Source organism: Rana temporaria, chromosome 7 (assembly GCF_905171775.1).
Source record: "Rana temporaria chromosome 7, aRanTem1.1, whole genome shotgun sequence".
Taxonomy (NCBI): Eukaryota; Metazoa; Chordata; class Amphibia; order Anura; family Ranidae; genus Rana; species Rana temporaria.
Window position 1 is genome coordinate 207,992,466 of NC_053495.1, and position 16,878 is coordinate 208,009,343.

Consider the following 16,878-nt stretch of genomic DNA (forward strand, 5'->3'; position numbering starts at 1 on the left):
GTTAGGGTGGCCTGGGAGGCAACTGCCACCCTGCCCCCTGCCCAGCCCTCCCCTGCTGTGAGGTCAGAATTTTAGGCACTAATGTTTAGCAGCAAGTCATGATCAGGGATCTTTGAAGCTTAGATGCCCAGATCAAATTTGGTAGCCCTGGTATGCATCAGTTACATGGATGTAAATCTATGTCTTGTATATCAGTTGGACAGCAGAGTCGGGGTCAAAAGAATGCGCACACACGTGCTTTCCTAGCTCTCTTCTTCATTGTTAGTTATTGTTCTTAGGGAACCGGAAGTTGTGTTCGAGGGCTTAATTAGTCATATTGGAATCACATAATGGAGATGAGGAGATAAAGCGGCAGTTATCAGGTTAAAGGTGTCGGAGACGTCTACTTGTGTCCAACTGGCTATTGAAGAACTGTATTGGGTTTAGAGCAGGGGTCTCCAAAGTTTTCAAACAAAGGGCCACTTTATTGTCCTTCAGACCTTAGGAGGGCCGGATTGTGGCCAGCGGGGGCAGAAAATGTCCTGTGCCCAGCACCGGTGAGAATAAATGTGGCCTCAGGGTTGGTGGTCAGTAGGAGGAGGAGTAGTGCCCCTATTAGTAGGAGGAATAGTATCCTATCATTGATATCAGTAGAAGAAATAGTGCCCCCTTGTTGGTGTCAGTGGAAGGAATAGTGCCTCATATCAGTGGAAGGAATAGTGCCTCATATCAGTGGGAGGAATAGTGCCTCATATCAGTGGGAGGAATAGTGCCCCAAGGGCCGCATAAAGGCTAGCAAAGGGCCACAGTTTGGAGACCCCTGGTTTAGAGGATTGGTAGGATAAAGAAAAACTTGACATAATAACCCTGGTATAACTTGCATGTATACAACCTCTGAGTCCCACATCTACTGGAGCATGGTCCCTGGTGTCCCTTTTTACCCCACCGGCCATTGTGTTTCTCCCTCTTCCTCGGCCCTCCTGTGTCCTTTCTCTTTCCTGCTCGAAGCATGTTTTGTGAATGGTCACCATCTCTCGTCCTCACCTGATGCCGCTGGACGCACCGCTGTCTCCTTTCCTCTCCAAGCTGCGCTCACAGAAAAAGGAAGCAGTCAAGATGCTGGAAACAAGACCACCATCATACCATTGCCATCCACATTGGCCTCACCCAGCTGGGCTGGTGGAATCCCAAGTTTTATATAATGAAGTCAGAATGTTAGAGATCTAAAGACCAAAAGCTCTTCTATGAATTCATTATGTCTTGGCTTTTATTGTATATTTATAAGGACTGTATGGCCTTAATGTTTATGCCTATTGCTCTTAAAGCCCAACTTCAGATAAATAAATTCTGTTTAGTTTTGGCTAAAGTTGGAAAGGGTGGGAACCTCTTTTTAGTTTTTTTTCTTGCTACATATACTATATTACCAAAGGTATTGGGACGCCTGCCTTTACACGCACATGAATTTTAATGGCGTCCCAGTCTTAGTCCGTAGGGTTCAATATTGAGTTGGCTCCGCCCTTTACAGCTATAACAGCTTCACCTCTTCTGGGAAGGCCGTCCACAAGGTTTAGGAGTGTGTCTATTGGAATGTTTGATCATTCTTCCAGAAGAGCATTTGTGAGGTCAGGCACCGATGTAGACGAGAAGGCCTGGCTCACAGTTTCCGCTCTAACTCATCCCAAAGGTGTTCTATTGGGTTAAGATCAGGACTCTGTGCTGGTCAGTCAAGTTTATCCACCCCAAACTCGCTCATCCATGTCTTTATGGACCTTGCTTTGTGGACTGGTGTGCAGTCATGTTGGAACAGGAAGGGGCCGTCCCCAAACTCCCCTCCACAAAGTTGGGAGCATGAAATTGGCCAAAATGTCTTGGTATGATGACGCCTTAAGAGTTCCCTTCACTGGAACTAAAGGGCCAAGCCCAACCCCTGAAAAACCACCCCACACCTTAACCCTTCCACAAAATGATTTGGACCAGCACATGAAGGAATGTCCATAAAGACATGGATGAGGGCGTTTGAGGTGGAGGAACTTGACTGACCTCAACCCCATAGAACACCTTTGGGTTAAATTAGAGTGGAGACTGCAAGCCAGACCTTCTCATCCGTAATCAGTGCCTGACCTCACAAATAAGCTTCTGGAAGAATGGTCAAACATCCCCATAGACGATGGGTGCTCAACCTGTAAACCCTCCAGCTGTTTCGGAACTACAAGTCCCGCAAGGCTGACAGTTACAGGCATGACTCCCAAAGGCAGAAGCATGATGGGATGTGTAATTCCGCAACAGCTGGAAGGCCACAGGTTGAGCATCCATGCATTACACACTTCTAAACCTTGTGGACAGCCTTCCCAGAAGAGTTGAAGCTGTTATAGCTGCAAAGGGCGGAGCCAACCCAATATTGAACCCTACGGACTAAGACTGGGATGTCATTAAAGTTCATGTGCGTGTAAAGGCAGGTGTCCCAATACTTTTGGCAATATAGTGTATATTCCCATTAGGAAGATTTCACCGTACTTCCTGTCTTGGTGACCGTTGCGTTGACCAAGATGGGAAGTGGGAGAAAATCTTCCCAAATGGCAAACCAAACTTTTTTTTAGAAGTTCTGACTCTTCTTCCTCTACCAAAAAAAAATGAGATTTTACTGCAGCGTGTGCCACTATTGTGGACATAACTCCTCACTTCCTGTTCTGGAGACGCCTATCGCAAAGGGGCGGGATTTGTTCAGGAAATGCTTCAATAATGGCAGAGGTTCCTCACTCTATATGAAACAAAGGAATACATTTTGGTCAAAGTTGGACTTTAAAAAAAAAAATCACACAAAAATGAGATACTCTGGGTGGGAATAATATGGCAGGTTATTCTATCCCCTGCTTGGTATTGCTAATTGGTTGCTGCTTTCATTCATGAACCTTTGGGAATGTTCTGAGGGGTTTATATTGAAGAGGTCTTGCTGATAGGACTTAGACATGTTCCCTTAAATTTTTTTGGTGGTGGTTTGAAATGCAGGGCCAATCCTCGGGTCACAGGCGCCTGGGTGCAGAAATATTTCTGGCGCCCCCACATGGGCGTCGTCATTTTACTAACTCCTCCCCTTTACAAATGTTTCTATGGCAATGACTCAAACACAGAGATGCTCCCCCACCAAGTCTTCATTACCCCGGGATCCTTACATGATCTCTTAACAATAAACAAAATACAGGAAGAGAAGCAGAGAACTTTATTGGGACCTGGAGAGGGGCCTCTGTGATGGACACAGAGAGGGCTTCTGTTAAAGAGTCTGTTAGATGTTCGGCGCCCCCACCTCTGCAGGCGCCTGGGTGCAATGCACCCTGTGCACCCTGCCTAGGATCGGCCCTGTTGAAATGTATACAGGTGAGTGAATTGTTGGCATCTCAAGCCATTCAGACCTTTTCTTCTTCTCACCAATCACCTTCCACAGAGTCATTATTGAATATCATTCACAAAGCCAAGTCTTTAGAATCTTTCATTGATTGTTTTTGAGAATGGACCTCCTTGAAGGGGACTTTTATACATAAAATGTTCAGATTCAGGATAACTTGTATTCTGACTTGTGAAGACTAAAGTGAATAAAGAATATCTGAAGAGTAGGTTTCTTGCGGGTGATCTGTTTGAATGCAGTATGTTTTTTGCTTTACCTCTGTTTGTGCCTAAACACTGCTCCTGTTTGGCTCTTTGCAGTACGCCGCGTGGCCCCGCGTTTCTCCATCCCCCCCAGTAACCACGAAGTGATGCCCGGGGGCAGTGTGAACCTGACCTGTGTCGCAGTCGGTGCCCCAATGCCTTATGTAAAGTGGATGGCCGGCGCAGAAGAACTTACCAAAGAGGAAGAGATGCCAGTAGGCCGCAATGTCTTGGAATTGACCAATATTCGGGAATCTGCCAATTACACCTGCGTGGCGATCTCTTCCCTTGGCGTGATTGAGGCAGTGGCGCAAATTACAGTGAAAGGTAAGTGCACATGAACAGGGCAGCAGATAGGAGAAGGAATGGATAAGCTTCAATGTGCAGTAAAACCTTGGATTGTGAGCATAATTTGTTCCAGAAACATGCTTGTAATCCAAAGCACTTGTATATCAAAGCGAATTTCCCCATAAGAAATAATGGAAACTCAGATGATTCGTTCCACGACTATTCATAAGTCCTTCAGTTTATAGTCCATATAAGAAATTATAGCAATGTAATAAGTTGTGTAACCATAGAATGTACATCCACAAATGGAAGCCTCCACAAGGGGATTCGAAGCAAAATCCAGCAGAAGCTCCAGAGTATTGAAGAGAGGCGCCTCTAAGTGTAGCAATATGTTTACATTAAATGAAGGTAAAACACTTAGCAACTCACATGGTTGATGGTTAAAAGAGGCACATGGCACAGCCACCCGGGGTAAAGCTGTCCACATAGACCATCCCTCGCACCGCCGGCTCTCACCGATGTCAGTCTGCAATTGTGACCGGGAAGACTACCCTGCAGTAGAGCGATATGAAAGTTAAGCTTGAACCGCTTGTGGAGCGCAGTGTGGAAGGCATGACTTTGATTGCGTTGAAGAGGATGGTCTAGGTGGACAGCTTTACCCTGGATGCCTGCTTACTTAGATGTGTCTGTTTTAATCATCAACCATGTGAGTTTCTAAATCTTGTACCTTCATTAAATGTAACAATATTGCTACACTTAGAGGTGCCTCTTCACTTTTATACTCAGTTGTGACATGACGCTACTCTTATATCAAGACATCGCTTGTATATCAAGTTAAAATTTATTAAAACATCTCAAACCAAGGTTTTACTTTTCTTGATTTATCTCACTTTCTCCACTCTTCCAGCTTTGCCAAAGCCACCAGTATCCGTGATGGTAACAGAGACAACAGCCACCAGTGTCACCTTGACATGGGATTCCGGAAACCCAGAACCTTTGTCCTATTACGTCATACAGTATAAGCCCAAGTTGTCAGAAGGCTCATTTCAGGAGGTCGATGGTGTGGCCACCACCCGTTACAGTATCGGAGGCCTCAGCCCTTTCTCAGAATATGAATTCCGCATCATTGCCGTCAACAACATCGGCCGGGGCCCTCCAAGTGAAGTGGTGGAAGCACGGACAGGAGAACAGGCTCCATCGGGCCCCCCTTTGAATGTCCAAGCTCGAATGCTCAGCTCCAGTACCATGGTCGTCCAGTGGGATAACCCAGAGGAAGCCAATGGTCAGATCCGTGGGTTCCGGGTATATTACACATCTGACTCACATCTACCATTCAGCATGTGGCAAAAGCACAATGTAGTGGACAATCTTCTGACCACAATTGGAGGACTAACCACAGGAATCACTTATAGCATCCGGGTTCTGGCCTTCACGTCTGTTGGGGACGGGCCACCTTCAAATATGGTCCAAGTCAAGACCCAACAGGGAGGTGAGTGGTTCCTTTAAGTTGTATCCACTTTTGTGAATATTTTTGATAAGGAATAAGATTTCATCATTCTTAAAGCTCCATTTCACCAAAAACTTTTTTTATGGAGGCTTTGGCTAGAGCAGGGAAGTAAGGGTTAGCACCTCGGTCAAGTAAAACATGCTGTCTGTTGAGTATCTTTTCATTCACTTCAGTTTTCAGTTTTGAGCACCAGCTCTCAAAAAGGATATCGGGGAACTGGAGAAAGTGCGGAGAAGGGAAACCAAACTGATAAGAGGCATGGAGGAGCTCAGCTATGAGGAAAGATTAGAGGAACTGAATTTATTCTCTCTTGAGAAGAGGAGATTAAGGGGGGATATGATCCACATGTACAACTATATAAGGGGTTCGTATAGTGAACTTGGTGTTGAGTTATTCACTTTACGGTCAACATTGAGGACAAGGGGGCACTCTTTACGTCTAGAGGAAAAGAGATTTCATCTCCAAATACAAAAAGGTTTCTTTACAGTAAGAGCTGTGAAAATGTGGAACAGACTCCCTCCAGAGGTGGTTCTGGCCAGATCAGTAGATTGCTTTAAGAAAGGTCTGGGTTCTTTCCTAAATGTACAGAATATAACTGGATACTGACATTTATAGATAAAGTTGATCCGGGGAAAATCCGATTGCCTCTCGGGGGATCAGGAAGGAATTTTTTCCCCTGCTGTAGCAAATTGGATCTCATGGTCTGCTGGGGTTTTTCGCCTTCCTCTGGATCAACTGTGGGTATAGAACTGGATATATGTGATTGTATGATATTATTATAAATATATATATATTTTTTTATGGTTGAACTTGATGGACTTTTTTCAACCTGACTAACTATGTAACTTCCTGTGTTACTATCACCCTTCATGTCCCTGTACACAAAAAACATTGCCTCCTCAGTGTCACTGTCTTCGGCATCCTTTGTCCTACTGTTGATATTATAGACGTGGAACTTTTGCATTATTCTAATGATTTCGTTTTCACCCGCAGTTCCTGCCCAGCCAGTCAATTTCCAGGCAGAAGCAGAGTCCGACACCCGAATAATGCTCACCTGGCAGTCCGCCTCGCAAGAGCGCATCAGCTCCTACGAACTGCAGTACTGGGAGGGGCAGGATGGACCAAAGGTACCAGATGTACTAATAATGTACACACAACAGCATTACTCTCTAGGATGGAAGACTTATGTATACAGTACTGCGAAAGGTGGCGAGGAAGGGGTGGCATGGCTGATCCATTATTCTTTAGAAAAGTGGTTCTCAACCTGGGGGTCGGGACCCCCTCGGGGGTCGAATGATGATTTGCCAGGGGTCACCGAATCCTGGGATGTTCCTGAAGCCCACACCACTCTTCCAGCCTTTTCGTGGCCGCCCAGCTGGGCTGTTCTTGGAGCCCGCGGCCGCCGACTCAGCCTTTTCACCGCTGCCCATTTAGTTCACGACATGGGTTGGGGGCAGAGACTAGAGGTCAGCTGACGGGTGAGGAATGTGAAGTGGGAGGGGCTAGAGGAGACCCCACCTCCAGATTTTGGCATAGGTGTTACCGCTACGAGACACCACAAAGCTGGAGACACAGAGAGTAACACTGCCTGTGATTAGAGTTGCCATTAAAAGTCCCCACTGTAGTTCTCAGATCAGCAGATGACCTTGATCAAGAGCACCTAAGTTGGCCGATCAGAACTCCCCCCAGCATTGCCACTCATCTCAACTACTGTTAGGGGTCCCCACGAGTTGGGAAATTATATCAAGGGGTCACGGCACTAGAAGGTTGAGAACCACTACTTTAGAACGATTGTTTGGCCCTGGGTGAAGAGTTAAGTAATCAATGAAAAAATCTTCCTACATTTTTCTCCAGCCTAACTAATAATGTCAGAAAAAGGCAGACGGCCCTTTTTAATTCTCGGTGTAACGGGTATAAAAAAAATATTTAGAATGATTTATTGTGTTAAGCAGAACAGTAGGTTTGTGACTAATGCATGCAGCTTTTATTTTATTTTTTTATCTTAATTTTTCTTTATTGTTTTCCAAAGAATAGACATATCTACAGATTTATATGTTTACATAACTATAGTTTACATTGTCTGGTACAATTACATTGTATTTCTACATATAACCAAGCATATATTATTTAAATTCCTTAATTTACCCCATCCCCTCCCTCTCTTCTCCCCCCTCCCACCCTCCCTATTAATATTATAAATTTGTTATAAAAAAGTAGAGGCAGATATCTTGGTCTAGATTGTCTTTTGTTTGGTTGACAGGGGATAAAATAAAGGGGTAAAAGAAAAAAAAGTAGACTGAGAAAGAGAGCGAAAAGAGAGAGAAAGAACACAAGAAGGGAGAAAGGGTCTAATCTCAAAGACCTGGAAAGGGAATCCAGCATATCCAGAACTGGAGAGAGCGCTATTGGATTAATTTATCCTTGTCATTCGGCTTTATCATCTTCTGGGATAAGAGGGGGGTTTATGGTCCCCCTATAGAGACTATCTCTCTGCGGGTATTCCCATTTCTGTCAGCCAAGGCTCCCACACTCTTCTAAACCTGTTGTAGTTTCCTTGCTTAACCACTTCCATACCGGGCACTTACGCCCCTTCCTGCCCAAGCCAATTTTCAGCTTTCAGCACTGTCGCACTTTGAATGACAATTGCGCGGTCGTGCTACACTGTACCCAAACAATTTTTTTATCATTTTGTTCCCACAAATAGAGCTTTCTTTTGGTGGTATTTGATCACCTCTGCGGTTTTTATTTTTTGCGCTATAAACAAAAGAAGAGTGACAATTTAAAAAAAAAACACAATTTTTTACTTTTTTATTTAATAAATATCACAATTTTTTTTTAAAAAAACTTTTTTTTTCCTCAGTTTAGGCCGATATGTATTCTTCTACATATTTTTGGTAGAAAAAAATCGCAATGATCATATATTGATTGGTTTGCGCAAAAGTTATAGCGTTTACAAAATAGCTGATAGATTTATGGCATTTTTATTTTATTAATTTTTTTACTAGTATTGGCGGCGATTTGCGATTTTTTTACTGTCACCGTGACATTGCGGCGAACACATCGGACACTTTTGACACGTTTTTGGCGCCATTCACATTTATACAGCGATTAATGCGATAAATATGCACTAATTACTGTATAAATGTGACTGGCATTCAAGGGGTTAACACTAGGGGGTGAGGGAGGGGTTAATATGTATACCTAAATTGTGTTCTAACTGTGGGGGAAGGGGGGTGACTGGGCGAGGTGACAGATCTGTGTCCCTATGTACAAGGGACACAGATCGGTCTCCTCTCTCCCCTGACAGGACGTGGAGCTCTGTGTTTACACACAGAGCTCCACGTCTTGTCCCTGTAGCCGCCGATTCCGAGTGCCTGGCGGACATCGCGACCGCCAGGCACGCGCATCGGCATCTCGGGGGCGCGCGCGCGCCGCCGCCGGCGCTCTCGCGCGCCCCCCAGTGGCCGCAAGAATACAGGACGTCAATTGACGTCCTGTTGAATTTTCAGAGTCACCGTGGAGCCGTCATTTGACGATGGCCCGGTGCTCTAGTGGTTAATAAAGGCCACCCTCTTGCACCAAATCAGAGCATTGATGGTTTCAACCCAGTTCTCGACTGTTGGAGGAACATGCGCTTGCCATCTCTGTGCTATTAGCTTTCGAGCTTGGAAGAGGCACCTAAGCACGCTTTCCAATGCTCCTGCAGGGATTCTATGTTCTTCCGTGTCTCCTAGTAGGCAAGTTCTGGCCTCCGGCTCTAAAGAGGTCTTAAAGATTTTATTAATCCTATTTATCACTTCTATCCAATATCTAAAAAGCTTGGGGCATCTCCAGAACATGTGGATAAAATCCCCTGTTGCTTTGCATCTGGGGCATTCATCATTTGCATTCCAGCCTAGTACAAACATTTTTTTAGGGGTGTAATAGACCCTGTGCAGTAGGAATAAATGGGACAATCTCTGTGCAGGGGCAATTGACACCAATGTTCCTCTCTGTAAGATTTGGTTCCACTGCTCAGAGGTTAGCAATCCAATGTCTCTTTCCCACCTTTCTCGGCTTTTAGAGACCCCGGTTTGACTTATGGCTTTAGCCCCCAATTTCCCGTACAGTACAGAGATTTGACCTTTTGTAATATTAGTCTGAATCATTTTAAGGAGCGCAGGGGTATGGGTCCTAACCATCGGATGGATCTTAAACTGGGTTTGGAGGGCGTGCCTGACTTGTAAATAATTAAAGAATGAATCCTGGGATGTTCCTGAAGCCCGCACCACTCTTCCAGCCTTTTTGTGGCCGCCCAGCTGGGCTGTTCTTGGAGCCCGCGGCTGCCGACTCAGCCTTTTCACAGCTGTCCATTTAGTTCACGACATGGGTTTGGGGCAGAGATTAGAGGTTAGCTGACTGGTGAGGAATGTGACGTGGGAGGGGCTGGAGGAGACCCCACCTCCAGATTTTGGCATAGGTGTTACCGCTACGAGACACCACAAAGCTGGAGACACAGAGAGTAACACTGCCTGTGATTAGAGTTGCCATTAAAAGTCCTCACTACAGTTCTCAGATCAGCAGATGACCTTGATCAAGAGCACCTAAGTTGGCCGATCAGAACTCCCCCCAGCATTGCCACTCATCTCAACTACTGTTAGGGGTCCCCACGACTTGGGAAATTATATCAAGGGGTCACGGCACTAGAAGGTTGAGAACCACTGCTTTAGAACGATTGTTTGGCCCTGGGTGAAGAGTTAAGTAATCAATGAAAAAATCTTCCTACATTTTTCTCCAGCCTAACTAATAATGTCAGAAAAAGGCAGACGGCCCTTTTTAATTCTCGGTGTAACGGGTATAAAAAAAATATTTAGAATGATTTATTGTGTTAAGCAGAACAGTAGGTTTGTGACTAATGCATGCAGCTTTTATTTAAAATGTATATTTTAATATTCAGCCTTCACTTTGTATACCCGATGAAGAGCCGGGCGGTGGTTTAAAAGCTTGCGTTCTCATTTATTTTTAGATAGACATTAAAATGTAACCCTTCCAAAGTACTTTTGCTTGTTTACTGACGTGTTTACCGTTCTACACAAAGTTTTTTTTTTTTTTTTCTGCATCATCTTAACTGACAGCATTTATAAAAAAAAAAGCCTAAAACACTTTGGGCTAGATTCACAGAGAGTTACGCCGGCGTATCAGTAGATACGCCGTCGTAACTCTGAATCTACGACGTCGTAAATTTAAGCGTATTCTGGAAACCAGATACAATTAAATTAGGCTAAGATACGAGCGGTGTAGGAGGCTCTAAGTTATGAATAAAGTCAGGGTTAGAGGGTTAGGATTTGAATAGGGTTAACTTTACAGTTGGAGGGGTTAGGCTTTGAGGGTTAGGTTTCAACATTAAAATGTTAGAAATTAGGGTTGGAGCTAGAATAATATCGGGGATAGGGGGTTAAGGTTAAAGGTTTAAGATTATAATAGGGTTAGAACTAGAGTAAGAATAGGGTTAGGACTAGGATTAGAATAGCATTAGTATTAGAGTTAAGATGGGGTTAGGGGGTAGGGTTAGTATAGGGTTAAGGGGTTAGGATTAGGTTAAGAATAAGGTTAGAATAGGGTTAGTATTGGATTTAGGATAGGGTTAGGGGTAGGGTTACTGTAAGAATAGGTTAGAGGGTAGGGTTAGTATTAGAGTTAGTTAAAATATGGTCAGGGGGTAGGATTAGTTTTAGAGTTGGAATAGGGGTAGGATTGCCACCTTTTCTTAAAGTCAGACCTGAACACTTTAGCGGCGCACAGCAATTTTAGGGGGTTGGGTTAGTATTAGAATAGATTAGGGGGTAGGGTTAGTATTAGAATAGATTAGGGGGTAGGGTTAGTATTAGAGTTACGATAGGGGTTGGGTTAGTATTAGAATAGGGTTAGGGGGTTGGGTTCGTATTAGAATAGGGTTAGGGGGTTGGGTTAGTATTAGAATAGGGTTAGGGGGTTGGGTTAGTATTAGAATAGATTAGGGGGTTGGGTTAGTATTAGAATAGATTAGGGGGTAGGGTTAGTATTAGAATAGATTAGGGGGTAGGGTTAGTATTAGAATAGGGTTAGGGGGTTGGGTTAGTATTAGAATAGATTAGGGGGTAGGGTTAGTATTAGAATAGATTAGGGGGTAGGGTGGTTAGTATTAGAATAGGGTTAGGGGGTTGGGTTAGTATTAGTATTAGAATAGGGTTAGTGGGTTGGCTTAGTATTAGAATAGATTAGGGGGTAGGGTTAGTATTAGAATAGGGTTAGGGGGTTGGGTTAGTATTAGATTAGATTAGTAGGTAGGGTTAGTATTAGAGTTACAGTAGGGTTAGGGGTTGGGTTAGTATTCGAATAGATTAGGGGGTAGGGTTAGTATTAGAATAGGGTTAGGGGGTTGGGTTAGTATTAGAATAGATTAGGGGGTTGGGTTAGTATTAGAATAGGGTTAGGGGGTTGGGTTAGTATTAGAATAGATTAGGGGGTAGGGTTAGTATTAGAATAGATTAGGGGGTTGGGTTAGTATTAGAATAGGGTTAGGGGGTTGGGTTAGTATTAGAATAGATTAGGGGGTTGGGTTAGTATTAGAATAGGGTTAGGGGGTTGGGTTAGTATTAGAATAGATTAGGGGGTAGGGTTAGTATTAGAGTTATAATATGTTAGGGGGTTGGGTTAGTATTAGAATAGGGATAGATGGTTGGGTTAGTATTAGAATAGGGTTAGGGGGTTGGGTTAGTATTAGAATAGGTTTAGGGGGTTGGGTTAGTATTAGAATAGATTAGGGGGTAGGGTTAGTATTAGAATAGATTAGGGGGTAGGGTTAGTATTAGAATAGGGTTAGGGGGTTGGGTTAGTATTAGAATAGATTAGGGGGTAGGGTTAGTATTAGAATAGATTAGGGGGTAGGGTGGTTAGTATTAGAATAGGGTTAGGGGGTTGGGTTAGTATTAGTATTAGAATAGTGTTAGTGGGTTGGCTTAGTATTAGAATAGATTAGGGGGTAGGGTTAGTATTAGAATAGGGTTAGGGGGTTGGGTTAGTATTAGATTACATTAGTAGGTAGGGTTAGTATTAGAGTTACAGTAGGGTTAGGGGTTGGGTTAGTATTCGAATAGATTAGGGGGTAGGGTTAGTATTAGAATAGGGTTAGGGGGTTGGGTTAGTATTAGAATAGATTAGGGGGATGGGTTAGTATTAGAATAGGGTTAGGGGGTTGGGTTAGTATTAGAATAGATTTAGGGGGTTGGGTTAGTATTAGAATAGGGTTAGGGGGTTGGGTTAGTATTAGAATAGATTAGGGGGTAGGGTTAGTATTAGAGTTATAATATGTTAGGGGGTTGGGTTAGTATTAGAATAGATTAGGGGGTTGGGTTAGTATTAGAATAGGGATAGATGGTTGGGTTAGTATTAGAATAGATTAGGGGGTTGGGTTAGTATTAGAATAGGGTTAGGGGGTTGGGTTAGTATTAGAATAGATTAGGGGGTAGGGTTAGTATTAGAGTTATAATATGTTAGGGGGTTGGGTTAGTATTAGAATAGATTAGGGGGTTGGGTTAGTATTAGAATAGGGATAGATGGTTGGGTTAGTATTAGAATAGGGTTAGGGGGTTGGGTTAGTATTAGAATAGGTTTAGGGGGTTGGGTTAGTATTAGAATAGATTAGGGGGTATGGTTAGTATTAGAGTTATAATATGTTAGGGGGTTGGGTTAGTATTCGAATAGGGATAGATGGTTGGGGTCAGGGTTAGAGGTAGGATTAGTGTTAGAGGTGGGGGAAGGGAAGGGTTTGGGTTCTTCCTGTACTTTTACCTTCTCACTGAAGTATTTATCATGATACAGAGAGAGTTTTTTTACTTAAACTGACACCAATTCCTGTTTTCTTTTTTTAAATGTTCAGAAATCTCGGAGTACACTCTCATCACTGAGAAGATTTTTTCTCTCATGAATCAACTTTATCTTTTTCTTTTTCTTTCAGCAAAAAATCAATTTTGGTCCGGCGTCGTTCCATGCGGTGGAGGGGTTGAAGCCGGACACCTTGTATAGTTTCCAGCTTGCAGCTTCGTCTGCGATGGGGCTGGGGGTTTACACCTCTGTGATCCAGGCTCGGACGGCTCAGTCCAGTAAGTATTTGTGTATGGTCCTGGGGGGTGGGGGGGGATGGGGGGTGTGTGTCTGGAGTCGGCCTCTGTGAGTGCGGTGTGTGTGATTCTCCACATGGGGGCAGTGTGTGGATGGGTCCGGACTGGCGGAACACACGGGGTAAGTGTGAGATCTCGCATGCTCTTCAGACAAGCTCCTCCTCCCGCCCCCGCGGTGTTCATCGCCTTCCCTTATATAATGAGATCAGAGAGGAGTGAGGACGCGGCCCGCACAGCCCTCGTACCTTCATATTATTATTATTAATCCTAAAGTGCACCTCTATGTTCTGTGCATGCCAGCTATTGTGTCGCTGTAACTCTCTCCTGAGTATGTATTACCTCTCATACAGATCACAATACCTCATCTGCTCTTCTCTCCGGAAAGGACGGAGCCATCTTTGTTCCGTCATCATCCAGAGTCAACATCTGCTTCCTGGGCTGATGTATCGGCTCAAAGATGACACAAATAAAGTAAATCTTTGGTCCCTTGTTTGTGTTCATAAATCTTAGATCAGCCCCTGCTACAGCCTCTCGCCCTGTTCCAATGTTGCGGTCCCATCGCTCGGCTTTTTTTTTATTGATAAAAGTTGGCGCTTTACATATGTTGTATATTCTGTCATAGCGGTGATTTATTCATGCAGAAAGGTCCACTTTAAAATAATACTTGGGTGTTTAAATAGAACCCCCCCCCCCAAAAAAAACGCCACTGGACGTTTTGAACAATTTCATCGTCTCGCTTATTTCCCCAGTGCATTCTGGGACATACTGCTGACCTGCACTGGACCCGCAGACCAGTATATTGTGTGGTGGGGGGAGACGGCAGTGAAACATTTATCAAAGACCCCTTAGATACTTTTCTATACACATACAGTACCTTAAGACCCCTTTCACACTTGTGCAACTTGGGACTGAAAAGTCGCCGTTCCCCCCCATGATTTCCAATGAGTACCGTTCATATCTTTGTGACTTCAAGTCGCAGCGACTTCAAAGTAGTCCCCGCACTACTTTGGTCCGACTTTGATGCGAGTTGAGGTCCCTAGGCCTCAAGTTTACACAGACCTTCCCTGAAATTGTGTTGCATTGTATACCATTCAGGTACAACTTTCATGCATCTTCTGAGGGTTAACATTGAAGTCTATGGCCCTCAAGTTGCATGAAAGTCAGACCAAAGTAGCGCATGAACTACTTTGAAGTTGCGGCAACTTCAAGTCACGCACAAACAGTGGCGGCTGGTGCTCAAAATTTTTGGGGGGGCGCAAACGGGAAAAAAAATTGCAGCCACTGTGCCATCAATTGTCACCACTGTGCCATGCCATCAAACGCAGCCACTGTGCCATGCCATCAAAACAGACACGGTGCCCTTTAATTGTCACCACTGTGCCCTTTAATTGTCACCGCTGTGCCCTTTAATTGTCACCGCTGTGCCCTTTAATTGTCGCCGCTGTGCCCTTTAATTGTCGCCGCTGTGCCCTTTAATTGTCCCCACTTTGCCCATTGTCCCCACTGTGCCTATTGTCGCCACTGTGCCCATTGATGTCGCCGCTGTGCCCTGTAAAGTGCCCCTCCCCACCCGGCACTTACCTTTACTGGAGTCAGCCATCCACGTCCCTTGATGACTGACAGGCGTCTTAGCCAATCAGGTTACCGGTAGCCAGAATCAGCCAACTTGATTGGCTGAGACGCCTGTCAGTCTTATTCAAGGAGCGCATCCCTAGTGCGTTCCTTGTATAAGTTTCCGGGACCCGAGGGCTGTACTCGGAAAAGCCTATCAGAGCCGTTGGCTCTCATAGGCACTTCCATACAGCCAACCACCTGCCATTATTCAGATGGCCGGACATGAGCGCCGACCATCTGAATAGAACAGCGGCGATAATAACATAGATTTGTGCAATGCATGAATCTATGTTATTAGACTCAGTGGCGGTGAGAGCCAGAGGGGGCGGCGCTCCAGCGCCCTCTGTGGACTAACCGCCACTGCGCACAAATGATTATCATTTGAAAACATGGGGGATGACCTGTCATGCAACTTTGATGTCCAACGTTGCATGACCAGCCATACAAGTGTGAATGGAGCCTTAAAATGATAAAAAAAAACTCTACATAGGTATAAGAGTGTGTAATAAGCCTTCAATTTTTAAAAGCCTATGGCGTGCAAAACACACCCAAAAAACTCCACCCGGTGCAGAAAAAATGTGCACACACATAAAGAGTGAAACACAAAAACGTGCAGACGGGTGCTGCGTCAAATGGTCCTCCTGTGAGGAAGGACCTGACCCTAATCCCCCGGGGCGTTAGGCTCCAGACGGGGACTGAGGTACTCAAGTGGTCCGTGCAACCGAAGCCGACACGGACCCCATTCCTTGGAGGGTCTGCCGAAACAGAACCCTCCCAGTACTAGGTGGGGCTCCCCCGAAGGGAGACCCCATGAGAGCAGACGAACTAAGCCAGAAGGCCATGTCCACCCACTCCCAAGACGTTCAGGGCTGGCTTGAGGACCGGCACCCTACTGATCACACAGTGTCACAAAACGTGAACACCAAACAAAAAAATACATAAAAGTGACAAACACGGGGGAAAATAAAAAAGAAAGTGGGGGAGAAAGGCTTCAATATTATTAGTGAAGCATAGGGTGCCCCTGCCATACAATACATAGCGGAGGAGGTAGGTAGGGCTCCACATTGATGTGTGTCGGATTGGGCTTGCTGAATGTGCTGTGCATGCAGATGGTGTGCTGTGGGCGGAGTCCTCATTGCACGCTGCTTTTTTCCATAATGCAGATATCATACCCCGCCATGTCAGTGTGCTTTTATTGCATCAATTTGTGTTCTGCTCATCATTTTAGTTCTTGTTTTCTTACACTGCTCTGGGATTGACGTCTTCTAGAAGTGTTACTAAACTGAGATCAGTGGATTGCTGTCACCAATTTGTGGATTTTGTGGTGCTAACTTAAACATATATTAACCAAGTAATGCCCCCATCCCGTGCCCTCCATGGGACTTGTGTAGTACATAGATTAGCTCTGCCAGGGTGCCCAGGAATAATTATCAGGGCCGTCTTTAACACAGGGCAAAAGGGACAGCTGTCCCGGGCCCAGTCATTGTTGTGGGGCCCAAGGCAGCTTCCCCTTGAGCCTGTACTGCCCACAAATAGTTGATAAGTAGATTTGGGAGGGCCCAAGAAAATGTTTGCCCAGGGTCCAATCAATTTTAAAGACGGCCCTGATAATAATACAACTCATGTGTGTAGTCCGGGTTCTTTTAGCAGATTACTGTGAATACTTACCCCAGTATACAAATATACAAATAGAAGATCAGCATCAGATGT

General features: G+C 44.7%; 1 protein-coding gene across 18 annotated transcripts in view; it reads left to right on the top strand.

Annotated features, from left to right (window-relative positions):
* Nucleotides 1-16,878, top strand: part of PTPRF (protein tyrosine phosphatase receptor type F) — a 1,292,748-nt gene that overhangs the window by 1,218,445 nt on the left and 57,425 nt on the right. For all 18 annotated transcript variants that reach the window (XM_040360892.1, XM_040360891.1, XM_040360897.1 and 15 more), the window contains 4 exons: nucleotides 3,679-3,948; nucleotides 4,817-5,398; nucleotides 6,410-6,543; nucleotides 13,392-13,536. In XM_040360892.1, the coding sequence (XP_040216826.1) occupies nucleotides 3,679-3,948; nucleotides 4,817-5,398; nucleotides 6,410-6,543; nucleotides 13,392-13,536 (1,131 nt within the window). The remainder of the gene's footprint in view (nucleotides 1-3,678; nucleotides 3,949-4,816; nucleotides 5,399-6,409; nucleotides 6,544-13,391; nucleotides 13,537-16,878) is intronic.